Genomic DNA, 15765 nt, shown 5'->3' on the forward strand with positions numbered 1-15765 from the left:
GAAATGACATGACTGATAACCATAGTAAAATGGAAGGTATGGGAGGTAACTTTTTATCTCATTCTCTTGGACGGTGTCAACACTTTCAAAGTTAATCAAGCATTTTTGTGGTTTGGGGAGTGTGTCTCAATTCTGATGAAACTCACACTTCAATGAACTTTGGAACTGGAACAGACCAAAACCCTTAGTACTCATTAAACCAATGTTATTTATTTAAAGATTACACTAAGCATCCTTTCTGTACATTTAAGGCATGTAGGGGTTTTTTTATTAGATAGTTTATGGCTTTTTCCCATAAAAATTCAGATCGTAATAAAAATAAATAAATTCTGACATGACAAGGCCTGGTACCCGGACGTGGCTGGAGTGAGTTACTTCCCCTTACTGTCAACACTGCAAGCTCCTTCCCAGCGCGTGACACCTTTGTTACACTCTCGGTAACATGGCTGCCACCAGAGTGGGCGTGGCCATTACAAGAATCTTGAAATTTGCCCTCTAACCCCAAATGCAGTCATGTTCATACTTTTGTTTATGTGTTTGTGAATGCCGTCATAGTTCATTTTGAAAAGGTTTATAACTGATCATGTTTTCCAGATGAATTTACTTTGTTGTTTGTATAATCAGATTGGTTCGAGATTGCAGACAAACAGAAATCCACCAACTTCTCCCTTACATTCTTACCATATCAATCACATGATAGTTTTAATGAAATAGAAATTCAAATTGTCAAACAAAGAAAAGTAATTTAGCAGGGGTAAGTGTATTCGGCATCACGACAGTCGTCACTTGTTTGAAAACACAACAGTCATTTGATTGCGAGTTCAACTCCAAGCATGGTTGTGGTCACCTATCACAGTGGGGAGTTTTGACTGGTGACAGCGATAGTATTAGAGAGCTCCGCAAACAGGCTATCGCTGTGAGGAGCTTGTCAACACTGCATTGTCCCATGACTCAGTACAAAAGCACTTCCTTCAGGAAAGTATCTATTTTTTATGGCAAAGTCGTCTCTGTACTGCTTTGCAAGATTCTAGAAATATATTTTTTTATTCTAAGACAAAAGTGTTTTGGGTCAGAAGTTAAAAACATATTTCTAAAAAATGGTCATCCATATTTTCATATTCCCCCCCAAAATGCCTTCAACATCTTCTGGTCCTAATCTAGTTTTGGTGAAAGAACTTTGTTTTCAGGAAATGGCTATCCAATTAGATATATTATATTTTCATCCAGAAAATATTAATTCCTAGAATACATTTTCACACTCAGCAAGGGCACACAACTTAAAAACAAATTTCTATAAGTGAGGAATAATTTGTAGTATCTGTACCAAATTAACAGAAACTTCAACCAAAACACTTTCTCAAAGAACGCTTTCTTCCCCCTCAAAATGGTGAGTATATATATATGATGTTAAAACATACTTTTGGTCTCATACATCATTTCAGAAAGGATGGGTGTATTTTGTGAATGGGCAAATCGTGTTCAATAATCTTGTAATTATATTAAAAACATTTCAGCAAACAAGATAGTTATAATGTCATACATTTACTTTTAGTATAACCAGTAACTTGTACATTTCTGAATGTATTAGTGTTTGGAAAGCTTCAGAAAGTGTGCACCCTACAACCTTGTCTGAATCCACTGGATCAACCTCGAACAACATAAGTGTTTGGAATTCCATGCTGAATGTTTGGAATGTACAGATTAAAAAATATTTCTGAACCTTAGGCCCAATATCCGGTGTACCCTTGAGTATACTTCTGTAAATATCATGTACTTTATTAAATTGAAGCCATTGATGACATGGTGATGAAGATGGTTCTGCTGACATTACTCCTATCCTGTTTGCAGACTCCCCGTCCATTTATCTACCATAGCATTAACTCATGTAGAAATACATTCAGGCTAATTCTCACTCAACCTGAGCAATCTCATTAAAATCAGATCTTCATTCTTGCTGCCGCTAAACGGCACTACTTTCAAACTGGCGACTACGCTTTAAAAAATATTTTGACGTTCCTGATTCAAAATTTGAAAACTGAACAAAAAAACATACCGGACAGTCTAATAGAAGGCCTAGACGCTATGGCAGTACTTCCAATGGGCTATGCAAAGTCTCCGTTCAAATGTTTGTCCCGTTGAAGCGACAGATAGACTATGTTTTTGACGGATTCTATCGTAAAGCCCATAACTGTTGTTTGGAATACCCTGTGTTAACTTTTCAAGGTTGCATGATTAGAAAGCACATTACTACTGTCAACTTCCTAATCTGGTAAGCGACAATCTGATTGGTCAGATAAAAGGTGATTCTGATGCGACCCGCAATGGATGTCCTCAGATGATGAACCTAGACATGTCAGTGATAGAATTTTATAGTCCCTGTTTTTTTTGGGTTTTTTTGTTTATTGCCACACTCAGGAATATTCCAGCTTTATGACGGCGGTCTGTAAATAATCGAGTCTGGACCAGATAATCCAGTGATTGACATCATGAGCATCGATCCACAGAATTGGGATCCGTTGACATGCATCAACCAAGTCAGCGAGCCTGACCACCCAATCCTGTTAGTCGCCTCTTACTACAAACATAGTCGCTTTTATAGGCCCTGATACAGGCACTTGTTCAAACCCAAACCAAACCTGTATCCATAGGACAAGCTTTCCAGTATACATTATCAGATTTGTGAACACAATGACTGTCTGAAGTCCTGAACCTCCCATAGTGTGACCTCTCACGAGGTACAACTGGGAATCTGTTTTGGAATTCCTCAATCTCATTATAATCAGATCTTAGTTCTCGCCTTCGCTAAACAAAGATCTTAGGACATCCCATTACAGGTCACATCGGACCGACCTTGGGTGAATTTTGACCGACCAATGGAAGGACTGACAAGATGTCAGCTTTCTCGTGCATTACGGCTGAAATTTCAAATTGGCGATTACGCTTTGAAACATATTTTGACAAATTTTTAATCTGGAATATATCTGGAGTATATATAAAACCTCATTTCATCGGTCGATTTAAGCCACTAGTTCCAAGCTTGAGTACAGTAACATTCTCTCCAGTCTTGTAATCTCAGCTACTATTGTCTGCCTTCAAGTAGCTGGAACATTACTGAGTGCTGCATTAAACATAATTTATTTTTTTAAACCAAAAACAATAATAAAAGACCATATAATAACTCTAAAGTCTACAGAAAATAATGCCATATAGCAGGTTTGTGCTTGTAGACTCAAAAGCGTTTGGTACCGACTAATTTATATACCTCAAATTAGGTAATATAAAGCAGTAAAAAGGCTGTCCAATCAGAGGCATGTTATTGTGATTTTGACACCCCCCTGATTGACCAATTAGATTCAGGTATTTTGACATTCATAAATACATAAATAAAATCAGCTGTAATCCATAAAAATGGCATGTCACAAGCAAGAGGTGTTGGTCAATAGTCATTGTATGTGAGGGAATGAGGTACATTACATCAGAGACGGACCATTTTATGTATGGCGAGAGCCCCACGACAACGCTTATCTAGCCCTAGAAAATCATGCTGATTGTTAATCTCGTTCACTTTTCGAAAACTGGATAAAAAAGGTATTTAGAGTGTATTAAGAATGAAAAAGTATAATTTTTTTAATATGTCGAAAAAAAAGAAAATGGTCGTCCCTAAGCCTAATATCCTAGAGTTGTCCTAAGTGGAATCATCAATTACTTCAATACAAAGTCACAGACTAGTGACAGGTGATCTGACGGATATGTGTGTGATGGCAGTCTGTTTTCTCCAATCTCGTGGACGGTTGGCATCATCAACACAGACTTCAGACCTATCTTGCTTGGCGTGAACCACACGTAGTCAATTGTCCGACTCAGTTCCTTCTTGCCGGTAATCCCTCCTCTGACTTTCCAGGTGGTGAAGGGAATCTCGGACCCATCCCCGGACAGCTGGGCATAGGAGCTGACCAGTCCCACCTTACTTGTCTTGAACACTTCATAGACTTTCTCTGTCTGTTCAGCATTGAAATCTCCACAGACAATCACCGGATGGTTGCCAGTCATAGACTCCAGTGTAGCATTAAGAAAATGTCCCTGTTCATATCGAACATCCGAAAATCCATTCTTTGCTTTCAGATGGGTCACAGCAACATAAAACTGCTTGCCTCCTTTCTTTGTTTGAAATTTGCAGATGATGGAGACCTGATTTGTTGCATGTCCCATCAGATTCTGCAAGACGACGTTCTCCTGGTCGAGGAGATCTAGCTCATCAGTTTTCCAGAAGACTGCGCATCCATCGGGTCCGTACGAGATGTCACAGTCGAGACACGGAGAGTACGGTTTGGGGAAAAATACTCCCTTATATCCCACAGATTTCAGTTTCTCCTCAAGAAAAGAGAATCTGTCCACTTCCTGAAGACACAGCACGGAGGCATTGTAGGTGAGCAGTTCTTCCAGGATGTGCAAGTGACGATTGTCCCAATCCAGAGCTTCAATTGGACAGAGGCAGAAGTTGTCATCACCCTGACTCAAGGCTGAAACAACAACCAACACATGATACATGATACATGATAAGTGCTTCAAAGTACATGAGCAGGTAGATCAAAAAGACAAACAGATTTGGAAAATATCTGTCAAGGCCCAGTTGGCAGTACACATGCTCCGCAAATCCTGCAATCGATTGAAAGCTGCAAGGCAGTTGGGGATTTTGTTACGGGATTTTGATTCGACTTTGCATAGACTCGTTAGTCCAGCCAAAATATAACTCCATAATTCCAGCCTAGTTCGGAAAGGGTGGAAACTGGACTTTTATAGTCGGTTAACTCCCTTGCCTCGGGAAGATGATGGGTCAAGATTACAACCAGTAATTTCATAACAGCTAAGCTACTGTAAATCGTGAAATTAATGTGTCGCCAAAAGAATGCGACCACTGGTCCTTAGCCAAAAATGTGACTCAATATGAATGCGACACCCCCCTCCTCTCAAGCATCAGTGGATTTATATCTAAAGAAAACGTCCTCTGTCAGGTTAACAGGAGAATCCTCACTTTAATCCAACCTTACATTAATCCAATCACACACCAAATAGCACCGCTTATTAGCGCTGAGTAGAGTTCTTCCGCTTAAACAATACATGCGTGCTGGCTCGTGTCGGCCTATGGTTGATTAACTTGTAATTCTATGTTAACCAGAGTGACCATGGAGTGACATTGAGTGTGGGACTATACATCATAATCATCATAATTGAGGGATCATACCGATAATATGAAAAAAATGTAGAACTTCCAAGAGTGCAGTTCAGTGGCATCTCTAATGAACCATTTCATACCATATGCAGACCTACTGACGCTTGTTGGCATATGTTCATGTTCGACACCCTACATACCTAGGTGACCCTTCAACAATGACGCTGATGAGTATATATATTGATTACAAGATTAATAGACTCACATCATAGACCAGTATTTGTCTTGTTGTCACACTTAGGTTCCTAAGAGCCCACATAAAACATCCAAACAAGTACCAATCTCATTAAAATCATTTCTTAGTTTTCGCTGCCGCTAAACAAAGATCTGAGGACATCCCATTAGGGGTCACGTCAGACCGACCTTTCGCGAACTCTGACCGACCAATGGAATTACTGACAAGAAGTCGACATTAGCCAATCAGAAGGCTTTACGGCACTAATTTCAAATTGGCGACTACGCTTCGAAACATATTTGACAAATTCTCGCTTAAAAATTTGAAACCTGAACAAAAGAACATTCTCGAATGGCTAATATATGGTCTAGATTGTAAAGATTCAGTCGTTAAGCCCGTAACTATCGTTCGGAATACCCTGTTTTAAAGTTTTCGAGGCTGCATGATAAGAAATCACATTCAAACTGTCACTTTCATGATCTGGTAAGCGACGCTCTGATTGGTCAGATGAAAGGTTGTTTTGACGTGACCCCTAATGGGATGTCCTCAGATCTTTGTTTAGCGGTAGCGAGAACTTAGATCTGATTTTAATGAGATTGAACAAGTACATTGTTGCACAAAAATATTTAGTCCTATTCCTGCATAAAAATAGCTTAGAAAAGTACCTTGCGCCAAAATGTTCCATTGAAATATTCTTACACAGGGGCCATCCTCATCACTTAGGGATTTAAACTGCCTCTTTAATAGGGAGGGTAGATTCTTCTTGGACACTGCAGTCTGCACCTCCTTTAAAACAACCTGAGTTCCCATAGATTCTTCAGCACTCATCTTCAACTGGCAATGAGATGGCATCAAAAATACATTAGCCCTGCAAACACAATCAAAACAATCTCTGCCAACATTGTACAAATCACAGGAATTACAATGAAAAACATTTAAGTGAGTGAATGAGTGAGTGAGTGAGTGAGTGAGTGAGTGAGTGAGTGAGTGAGTGACTGACTGAGTGAGTGAGTGAGTGAGTGAGTGAGTGACTGACTGACTGAGTGAGCGAGCTGGGTTTAACACAGCTATGAAAAACATTTCAGTCATATCATGGCGTGTCAGCTCACAACGATGCAGGTCTTAGACATTTACCACAAATCCAAGAGCTTGGTGATGACAACCTAGAAACAGAATCGGGTGAATCTGGGATTCAAATCCCCTGATCATAGATTTCTATCACGCCAAAGGGACACAACTCTGAGCAGCGAATTGCATGACTAAGACTGGGACAATATATTATAGTAAGTCTGGGACGAGTCCAAATTTACTACACAGGTACCTGACCCCCTTTCAGGTCTCAAGCCCAGGGTACAAAATGTCCTATTGGGAAGTTTTTACCAGAGCCCTGGCACAACCTATTCAGATACACGTATAAAACGATCTGACCTTGCATACACTGAAGTGACTGAAGCTTTAACTTGACTCAAACATATAAAAGTCAGAAGGAATCGTGCATAGTCAAAAAAAAATGCCAACATCAGCAATATGTAGAGTATAACCACAGAGTTTTATTGTTGGTACCAATAAACAATATATCTTGTGACTAACAATGGGGCCCAGTAGTGTTGTGGGTACCCAAGTCCCACTCAGGATCCACACAACCTGAGTGCCTGTGTTACCCATCCCAATCCCAGCCCTACTGTAGCCTATATGGGCTTGCTATGAAATGTACTGTATTGAGTGAGTGAGTGAGTTAGGTTTAACTCTGCTTTTAACAGTATTCCAGTTATATCACGGCATGTCAGCTAATGTGGGAGGAAAGCCCGAAGTGATGCAGGTCTCAGACGTTTAGGGCCACCACTTTGGTGAAACCCACGAGCACAGATATGGTGCTGACAAACCTAGAAACATAATCGGGGCGAACTGGGATTTGAACTCTGTACTGTATTCACATGACCTTCCCTTGCTCTTTACCCTGTCTGCCCATTTGCTGTCTATATTTTGTAATAAGTGCCACATGTGAAAAGCCTCTATGTACTCAAGCAAATCGTTAAAACTTTGATTGATCCACATCATCAGCTGATAAAAAATCATTGACTTAGGCCCACCTTACACAGATGAATGACTTGAATCCAACTTGCTAAGACTGCTATTTATGACCTCACAAAAAGGATGTGTGGATCTCAACCATTCTTAACGATGTCAGTTAGTATCAAACTCACTCAATTATTTATCAAGCACAACTGTTATCAGTGAACGACGCGCGAAACGGAAAGTAATTGACCGAAATCCGGACACAGCACGTCATTTTCAAACACCAAGAGTTCAGAAACCGGATATTGTTATTTAACAGTATGTAGTATATTGTATACAGGCAGCATATTTCACAATGTCACGTTAACCTTTCTTAACAAATGCCCTTTGGATCTTACCCTTATTATAATCTCTATAAACGAAGTCAATGGCAACAACAAACGTACCGGAAGTGCAATGTGACATAAATTACTAGGATCCTGTCTATAGATGCGCTCAGAGGACGCGCATTGCAACTAAAAGAACGTCTTTGGCGTGTACAGGATGGGCCAGGGCGATCCGCCCATAAGTCTTTATATTTTAGTATTTTGTTGTTTTGAGTTTTTGACCATACCCAAATACAAAATTTATGTAGTTATTCACACTAGTTTCGGTTAGGCATTGTGAGGTCGCAGGTTATCAACAAAAACTTCCGAAACTCAAGTAACTTGGAAAGTTAATAGAGTGGTAGAACAATGTATTGTACATAGTAAAAAAAAGTACATAGTAACTCATTATAAAAAAAAATTGTTTTAGAATAATCTGGTTCTCAATTCGCTTGAATTTGGAAGATTCAGAAATCTATTTATTTGTGAAATTGTTGGCATTTTCAGGGGGGAAAAATCAACAACAAAAATCGGGGCTTTGAAAGGCATTTAGAAGTGATACACATAAGGAAGAGAATATATGGATGTCAACTACTTTATTATGAGGAACACAACGTTTCGGAACAACAATTAGTAGTCTGTCATACAGACCCTGAAATAAATATCGTTGGATCATAGGTTTTCGGACATCATACGTTTAGCCATGTTAGGGCTGGGAGGGGTAGCTCGGGTACCCGGGTCGGGTGGGTACTGAGTAGGACCGGGTACCCACAGGACTACCCTGACCCGTGGTTAGCCACGTGATATATTGTTTAATGACAAAAAGTATCTAGAGCTCTGGTTACACTACAAGTCACTGATGTTCGCATTTCTTTCTGACTATGCACCCATTCCTTCTGACTTTTCATATGGTTGAATAAAGATATAACATAAGTCAACTTCAGTGTATGCATGACCAGATTTTACAAACATTGTAAATACTCAGATGATGGCCTGTTTTTAAGATAAAGTCGTCTTTTATAAGTGAGTAAGATGTTTTACAGTTGCGATTAGCGAGAAAACAACGAGTGTTTCTTAAGCTTCTGAAAACCCATAACACGGGAATATATCCAAAATAAACCATGCAAGTCTTAGAATATCAAAGCGCGTGCTTATATTTGCTGCAGGAACTATAGTTTAGCTATATTAACCGGTTTCGCTAACAAACAATGAAAACTCTCAACACCACCGGGTTTATTCAATGACATTTGCATGTAGAGATGATAGATCACTGATAGGAGCTTTTGCACACTTTATCACACCAGTAACCCTGTTGCTTGGCTGACGTCACATGGTATTGTTTCGCCGGTGTATCTTTCATTAAAATTCATAGGACATTATGACGTGTTTGTTAACCTTTGCGGCGCAGGGCCCCCGTTCCACAAAGCGACCGTAGCGGTCTTTGTTGAAGTATGGGAGTTGCGATCACACCACACTACGGTGGCTTTGTAGAACGGATCACTGAATTCTAAAGGTAGGCCGTTGTATGGTATTAAAATAATACGTGTCAACATTTCAATGTATTTGAAGTATTATTCTGTAAAACTCAATTGCATTATTCTGTGGATAGCGCAGATGTCTACCTATTGACACACGACAGTGAAATTCAAAAAAAGAAGAAGTAATAAACGACAAATTAAAAAATATAATACTCGCTCCCATTTAATACCAATTTTATGAAACGAGTGAATAGTTCTGGTATTTGACTCGCTTTCATAAAATTGGTGACCCGTGAAGATCCGGGTTAGAATTGGTTTTCATGCAGCAACCCGTGCTTGCCGTAAGAGGCGACTAACGGAATCGGGTGGTCAGGCTCGCTGACTTGGCTGATTCATGTCATCGTATTCCAATTGCGTAGATCGATGCTCATGATATCAATCACTGGATTTTCTGTCCGAAACTCGATTATGTACAGACGCCGTCATATCGTGAGTGCGGCGTTAAACATCAAACAAAAAAATAAATGAACGACGAGTGAGAGTTGTTTATCGAACAAGAAAACACAGCAGGGACAATGAACCACGAGGGGCGCAGCTACGTTCTCGCTACGTGTAGCGGTAGCAAGCTCTGAGATCTGTTTTTGATTAGATTGGAATATTGTTGAGTGCATTAAAAACAATAAAAACTTACAACGATCAGAAAAAAACGCTTCAAGCTGGCGTTGACAGGAGTCGGTGTTGAAGATTTGATCCGTGTTGCTGCAATGCGGATCTGTGCTTCACAATGACTCACGAGGAAGTCAGGGCAGTGTGCAGAAAGTTTGCCGTGAGGGGACAATGCGTAGTTGTATCCATATGGATTTATCAACACGTGTGATGCGTGAACAAACAATAACCTTCAACTTGGATGTACGTCACTGACACATCCAAGGACAAACCGCACACCCTGCAATGAACATTGATGGCATGTGACCTCTGTCACTTATTCTTGCACTCTCTGCTGCGATGTTGTTCAAACTGATGTCAGAAGCAAACGCCATTGTTAAAGTGAGTGAGTGATTTGGGTTTAAATCTGCTTTGAAGGGGTTTCGGGCTAAAACGGGCGGGTCCACTCACTAGTTGGAAGACGTGATTAAAAGACGTACTGTTGGTAAAAAGTCTGCGTGTTTATATGCATCCTTATTTCATCGGGCGAGTCAATACTAACTGGTTTCTTTGGGAAAAGGTATTGTTACAAGACGTCATCTTAGGAATAAATCTTTTGCACGAATCAGTTACTATACATCTATATTTAGGAGAAGTGAGCTTACAAGATATATTGTTGGAAATATAGCATGTGTATAAAATATATCTCCATACGCTATAAAGAAAGTACAGATGAATATAATTAAAAATAAGACACATACCTAATGTCTAGTTTTCTTGTTGCAAAATAGTATAGCAATAGTATGAATCTACCGTGGCAGTCAAGATGTCGTTTTCTCTTGATGCCGTTTCAGCCATAACCGCTTTGAATGGTGTATCGGTAACAATACAGCATGTCAGCATACTTCCGAAGGCATTGTGCACGGGTGGCCCTGTCATCTAAGGCGCCGCGATTGGTGTCGTGCCGGGTTAGCGAAAATCCAATTTTCCCTAGTATCAGTAAAGCGAAAACCCAAGTTGGGGTATTAGCGAGAAATGAGTAATGGCTATAAAAACACCGGATTACCGTAGTTTAGATTAGCGCCCGTGCTGTTCAAACAGAGGAGAGGAGAGGAGAGTCGTTTCTTAAGAATACATACAGTATGTATTTGAGGGTATATATAAAGATCGCAACTTATTTATCTATGTCTCACTAAAAGAGAAAACCCAACCCTACTACGATCAGTAGCTATCACTAAAATTCAAACTACCTGGGACAGCTGGGCCCATATAAACACTGATGGATCCAAGAATCCTATCAACAACAGTGCTGGTTACGGGATCCATATCCACAGCTCCAAACCCCAAGCACATTCAGTTCGCTTGCCTGATGGTCAGTCAGTATTCACGGCTGAAGTGGAGGCAATTCATCATGCACTCAAACTCATACCGGAACTCCCGGAAGCAAAGGCAGTCGTCCTATCAGACTCGCTAAGTGCACTTCAGGCCATCAGTGGGAGAAACTCAAACTCCAGGCCAAACACAGTCAACAATATTCTATACGAATATACAAAACTATCGGACCAAGGGCAACAGGTGGAGCTGTGTTGGATCCCCTCTCACATAGATATTCATGGAAATGAAAAAGCAGACTCACTGGCGAAGCTAGCTCTAGACAAAGCGGATATACAGCCTATTCCCTTTAGTAAACTAGAGATAAAAAGCAAAATCAAAGCCTCCATAGCAAAAAGATGGCAAGCCCAATGGGACGCAAGTAAGATCGGCAGATGGCTATACAAAATTCAACCCAAGGTCCAACAAAAGCCAAACACATACTCAAATGGAAGGAAAATTGAAACTGCTATCTCACGCCTCAGACTTGGTCACAAAAAGCACTATGACAAGGTTTGTTCATCTTGCAATCAGGCTGAAACCATTAACCACCTGTTACTAGAATGTCAAGACCATGCCCCAGCCCGGGCTAGGTTAAAACAAGAATTGCAGTTAGATCCGCTATCTGTCATAGATCTTCTAAAGCCAAGAGATGCAATAGCGAAGGCCAAACTAACTCTATTTCTGAGAGATGGACAGTTGCTCGAACGTATATAAACAGAACAGCCAAGGATAAAAATGAAATCATATCAATATAAGAAAATAGAAATCATAACAATGCAAAAACAGAAATTATGTGAACACCGAACTCACAATAGATATGTGAACCCTTCTCACACACAGGAGTCCCAAAGAGGGACAGGTCAGCCGAAATTGCCTAGGCAGAAGGCGACCTCTTAAACACCTAATGCAACAACAACATTATCTATGTCCAAAATTGCTAATGCACAAGTTCGAGTGACCATGGTTGATACCGTGCGAGGTGGTCAGCACTTGTTTTATGAGGGATTCAAGTTTCGTTGTAAGAAAACGGTCCGTGAGAAGAAGTATTGGAACTGCGTTGTTGCTGCCTGCAGAGCGTCGGTGATCACTGAAAACGGCATTCTTCAAGCGGCTTTGCAGGTTAGAAAATAATCCACATGATCATGATGATAATAAACTTAAAGACATAGACTCAAAAGACTTTGCTTAACAAACTATTCAATTATTTATTTTACTTATTATTATTACTTATTTTTAGATACCACAGGTATTTGTCACATGTATGTATTTGTTTATAGTTAATATTAGTTAAAATGCAATTATTTAATTGCAGGCGAACCATACCCACCAACCTATCCAATATGAGATGGAATCTTTCAAGTCCAAGCTCATCCACTGGTCAGCACCACCCAGAAAGAGAAGATACCGGCTGGTTGACAACCGTCTTCAGGCTCTGGAAGACAATCTCGTCAACAACGTCATCGGCGACGTTGAGTACACAGATCACGTTGGTGACCTGATCCACTTGGAGTGAATGACAAATTTATTATAGAATGTATTTATGTATTTACCATAATTTAAGATATAAGTTATTGTTGTTTTTGTAGAAATTATAATGTACATCTATGAAATATTAAAGTATTAGAGTTATTAAATTTGTTAAAATTAATGTAAAGTACTTTTGTGCAACTATACTATACTTCAGCATCTAATAAATTACTACTGTAAATACGGTATACGCATTTTTGTGTTTTTCTTGTAATTTGAGAGTCCCGGTACAGCAATATCCCGTGTTTACTGTAGCGTGACCAGTCTTACTGTAGCTTCACGAAAGCGAATAGATTTTAGAGTTGATTATGGCTAGGTTTCGCTCTTCCGGCCCATAACCCCGCGATTCGCTGTTCAGAGTTGCGTCCCTTGGGCACGACAGAAACGTATGATTGTGGGCTCGAATCCCGGTTCGCCCCGATTATGTTTCTAGGTTTGACAGCACCACCCGTGCTCTTGGGTTTCACCAAAGTGGTAAACGTCTGAAACCTGCATCACTTCGCGCTTTCCTCCCACATTAAGCAGACCAAAGACGTATATATACGTCCGTGAGCAGACACACAGCGATATATACTGTAAACAGCGGTGTTAAACCCATCTCACTCACTCCAAAGGAATCTTAAACTAATGGAGATCGTAGAGGTTTAAATACCACTTTATGAAAAACAATGAGCAAATGTAGCTTCTGACAAGACCAAGAATCATAAAAGGGTAATTTTGATGTTCGAACCTGCGATGAAAGGATGCAAATCAGATCACGGAAATGTGGCCCTAAATGCACCACTGTTCCCTGTGAGTGGTATTGAGGAACAATTCAGTGTAAACGCAAAATGACTGACTGACTGACTGAGTATGGTTTTACGCCGCTTTTAGCAATATTCCAGCAATATCACGGCGGGGGACACCAGAAATGGGCTTCACACATTGTACCCATGTCGGGAATCGAACCCGGGTCTTCGGCGTGACGAGCGAACGCTTTAACCACTAGGCTACCCGACCGCCCCAAACGCAAAATGAACGTCATGAAGTATAAAGAAAACATGAATTAGGTCTTCTTCCAAGAGCGTTTAATAGAATATGCACGCTATTTGACACTGAATATTTTGTGTATGTGGTGTGTATGCATAGATTGTGAGAGTGAATGTGTTACGCCCCATTCATCAATATTCCAGTGACATGTAATCAACCAGTGGTTAATAGCGTGAGTAACGTCCCATGCCATCTATACAATGACATATAACACCCGTGAAGATTCCCGGGTAGAATGGGTCTTCAGCAACCCATGCTTGCCGTAAAAAGGTGACTATGCTTGTCGTAAAAGGCGACTAACGGGATCGGGTGGTTAGGCTCGCTGACTTGGTTGATGCATGTCATCGATCCCAATTGCGTGGATCGATGCTCATGATATTAATCACTGGATTGTCTGGTCCTGACTCGATTATTTACAGACCGCCGTCATATAGCTGGAATATGTTTTGAGTGCGGCGTTAAACAACAAACCAACCAACAATGACACATAACCAGTCAAAGAATTTGACCACCCGATTCCACAAGAAAAACATGTTAACATTCCACAAGTGTAACATTTTAACATTCCACAGATAATCTAGAGGTGAGGTGAGGTGAAATGGGGTTTAATGCCACGTCCAAGATTATTGCACTTAGCCCACTCAGATACCATGCCAAAGTTTAGCATGAATACCCCACTCAGACACCGTACACTGACTCCGAGCCAACCAGTTCCTGTTTTAGCCCCTTCATGCCGAGCGCCAGACAGGGTACAACAAGTACCATCTTCTAATGTCTTTTTTGGTATGACATGGCCGTTGATCGAGCCCTGGACCTTCCACTCTCTGGGCGGACGCTCTACCACCAGACCACAGAGGCGGTCAGATAATCAGGATGGCAAAAGATGTTAACATTCTGTAATCTAATCCCTGAACAATTATGACCATGAAATCATTGATTTTGCAAAGTGAAGTTTTCTTAAATTTTACCTTATCTGAAACTGACAACAAACAACAGACAAAGCAATTCCACAATGTAATTCAATTTATTCCAATTTTTGCAAATATAGAAATTAAACATTTCTTCCAACAATAAAAAATATCCACAAGGACGGAATGTAATATTACTTGTTAAGTATGAACAATAACACCCAACAGTTGAAAGAATAATATAATGCATGCAGAATGACAGTCCTACTCTGTAAAACAAGAATTCTACAATAAGTTTGAAAATTAGTCGATTCTAATTGGTCCATTAGAGGTATTAAATCACAATAATCACCTCTGACTGAAACAGCCAGACGCTAATATTTAAAACAAAAGTACTTCTTTCTCAGTAATTGTTGGTAGTTATTTGTAATTAATAATATGTACAGTTATAACTTACAAAATGCAGATTTGTGATTAGTACAATATTCAAAGTATGTTTTGGTAATACATTTTGAGCAAAAAACATGATAGAAATTGACTAAGGGAATGTATGTCTAGTTTTAGAGTCCACGCGGCACATTTGGTTCCAAATTCTTTTTGAAAACACAGGTTTATCTCCTAAATAGAACCGATTTGACCACAAGATCGCTTTTCTAACTTAGTCTGGTTAGAATGGTTGTGAGTTAAGTACTGGCACATGGGAGCAAGCAATGCCTTGTTCCTGTACACTTGCCGCCATCCTCAGACAGTTTCCAGAAGGCACTTGTTGTAGGGATAGTGCACTTATTGTAGGGATAGCGCACTTATTGTAGGGATAGCGCACTTATTGTAGGGATAGTGCTTAACCAGTAGAGGATGTTACAGGTGACTACCCAAGAGAGGGTACCGGTACGCGTGACTGCACACTTTGGCCATCACATGTTAACTGGGTGTGCTATGAAGATCATAGATAAAATACTAGCACCGTTTCAGAAATTTGACTTGTTGGAAACTGTTGGCATTCAGATATACGTTTTTA

The 15765-nt window shown here is 40.1% G+C and overlaps 1 protein-coding gene across 2 annotated transcripts; it reads right to left on the reverse strand.

Moving 5' to 3' along the window:
• Window positions 1–752: 752 nt before the first annotated feature.
• Window positions 753–7894, reverse strand: LOC124133660 (nocturnin-like). 2 transcript variants are annotated; one of them, XM_046498118.2, is made up of 3 exons: window positions 7820–7894; window positions 6071–6239; window positions 753–4520 (listed from the first exon to the last, which is right to left on the reverse strand). In XM_046498118.2, the coding sequence occupies exons 2-3, from the start codon at window positions 6231–6233 to the stop codon at window positions 3703–3705; spliced, it is 981 nt and encodes a 326-aa protein (XP_046354074.1). In that variant the 5' UTR covers window positions 6234–6239; window positions 7820–7894; the 3' UTR covers window positions 753–3702. The 2 variants fall into 2 exon arrangements, with proteins under 2 accessions (XP_046354074.1, XP_046354073.1); XM_046498117.2 differs by having other exon boundaries at window positions 6071–6273; window positions 7820–7878.
• Between the last annotated feature and the right edge of the window lie 7871 nt (window positions 7895–15765).

The sequence above is a fragment of the Haliotis rufescens genome, unplaced genomic scaffold (assembly GCF_023055435.1).
Source record: "Haliotis rufescens isolate VD_foot unplaced genomic scaffold, xgHalRufe1.0.p SCAF_7, whole genome shotgun sequence".
In the NCBI taxonomy this organism is placed as follows: Eukaryota; Metazoa; Mollusca; class Gastropoda; order Lepetellida; family Haliotidae; genus Haliotis; species Haliotis rufescens.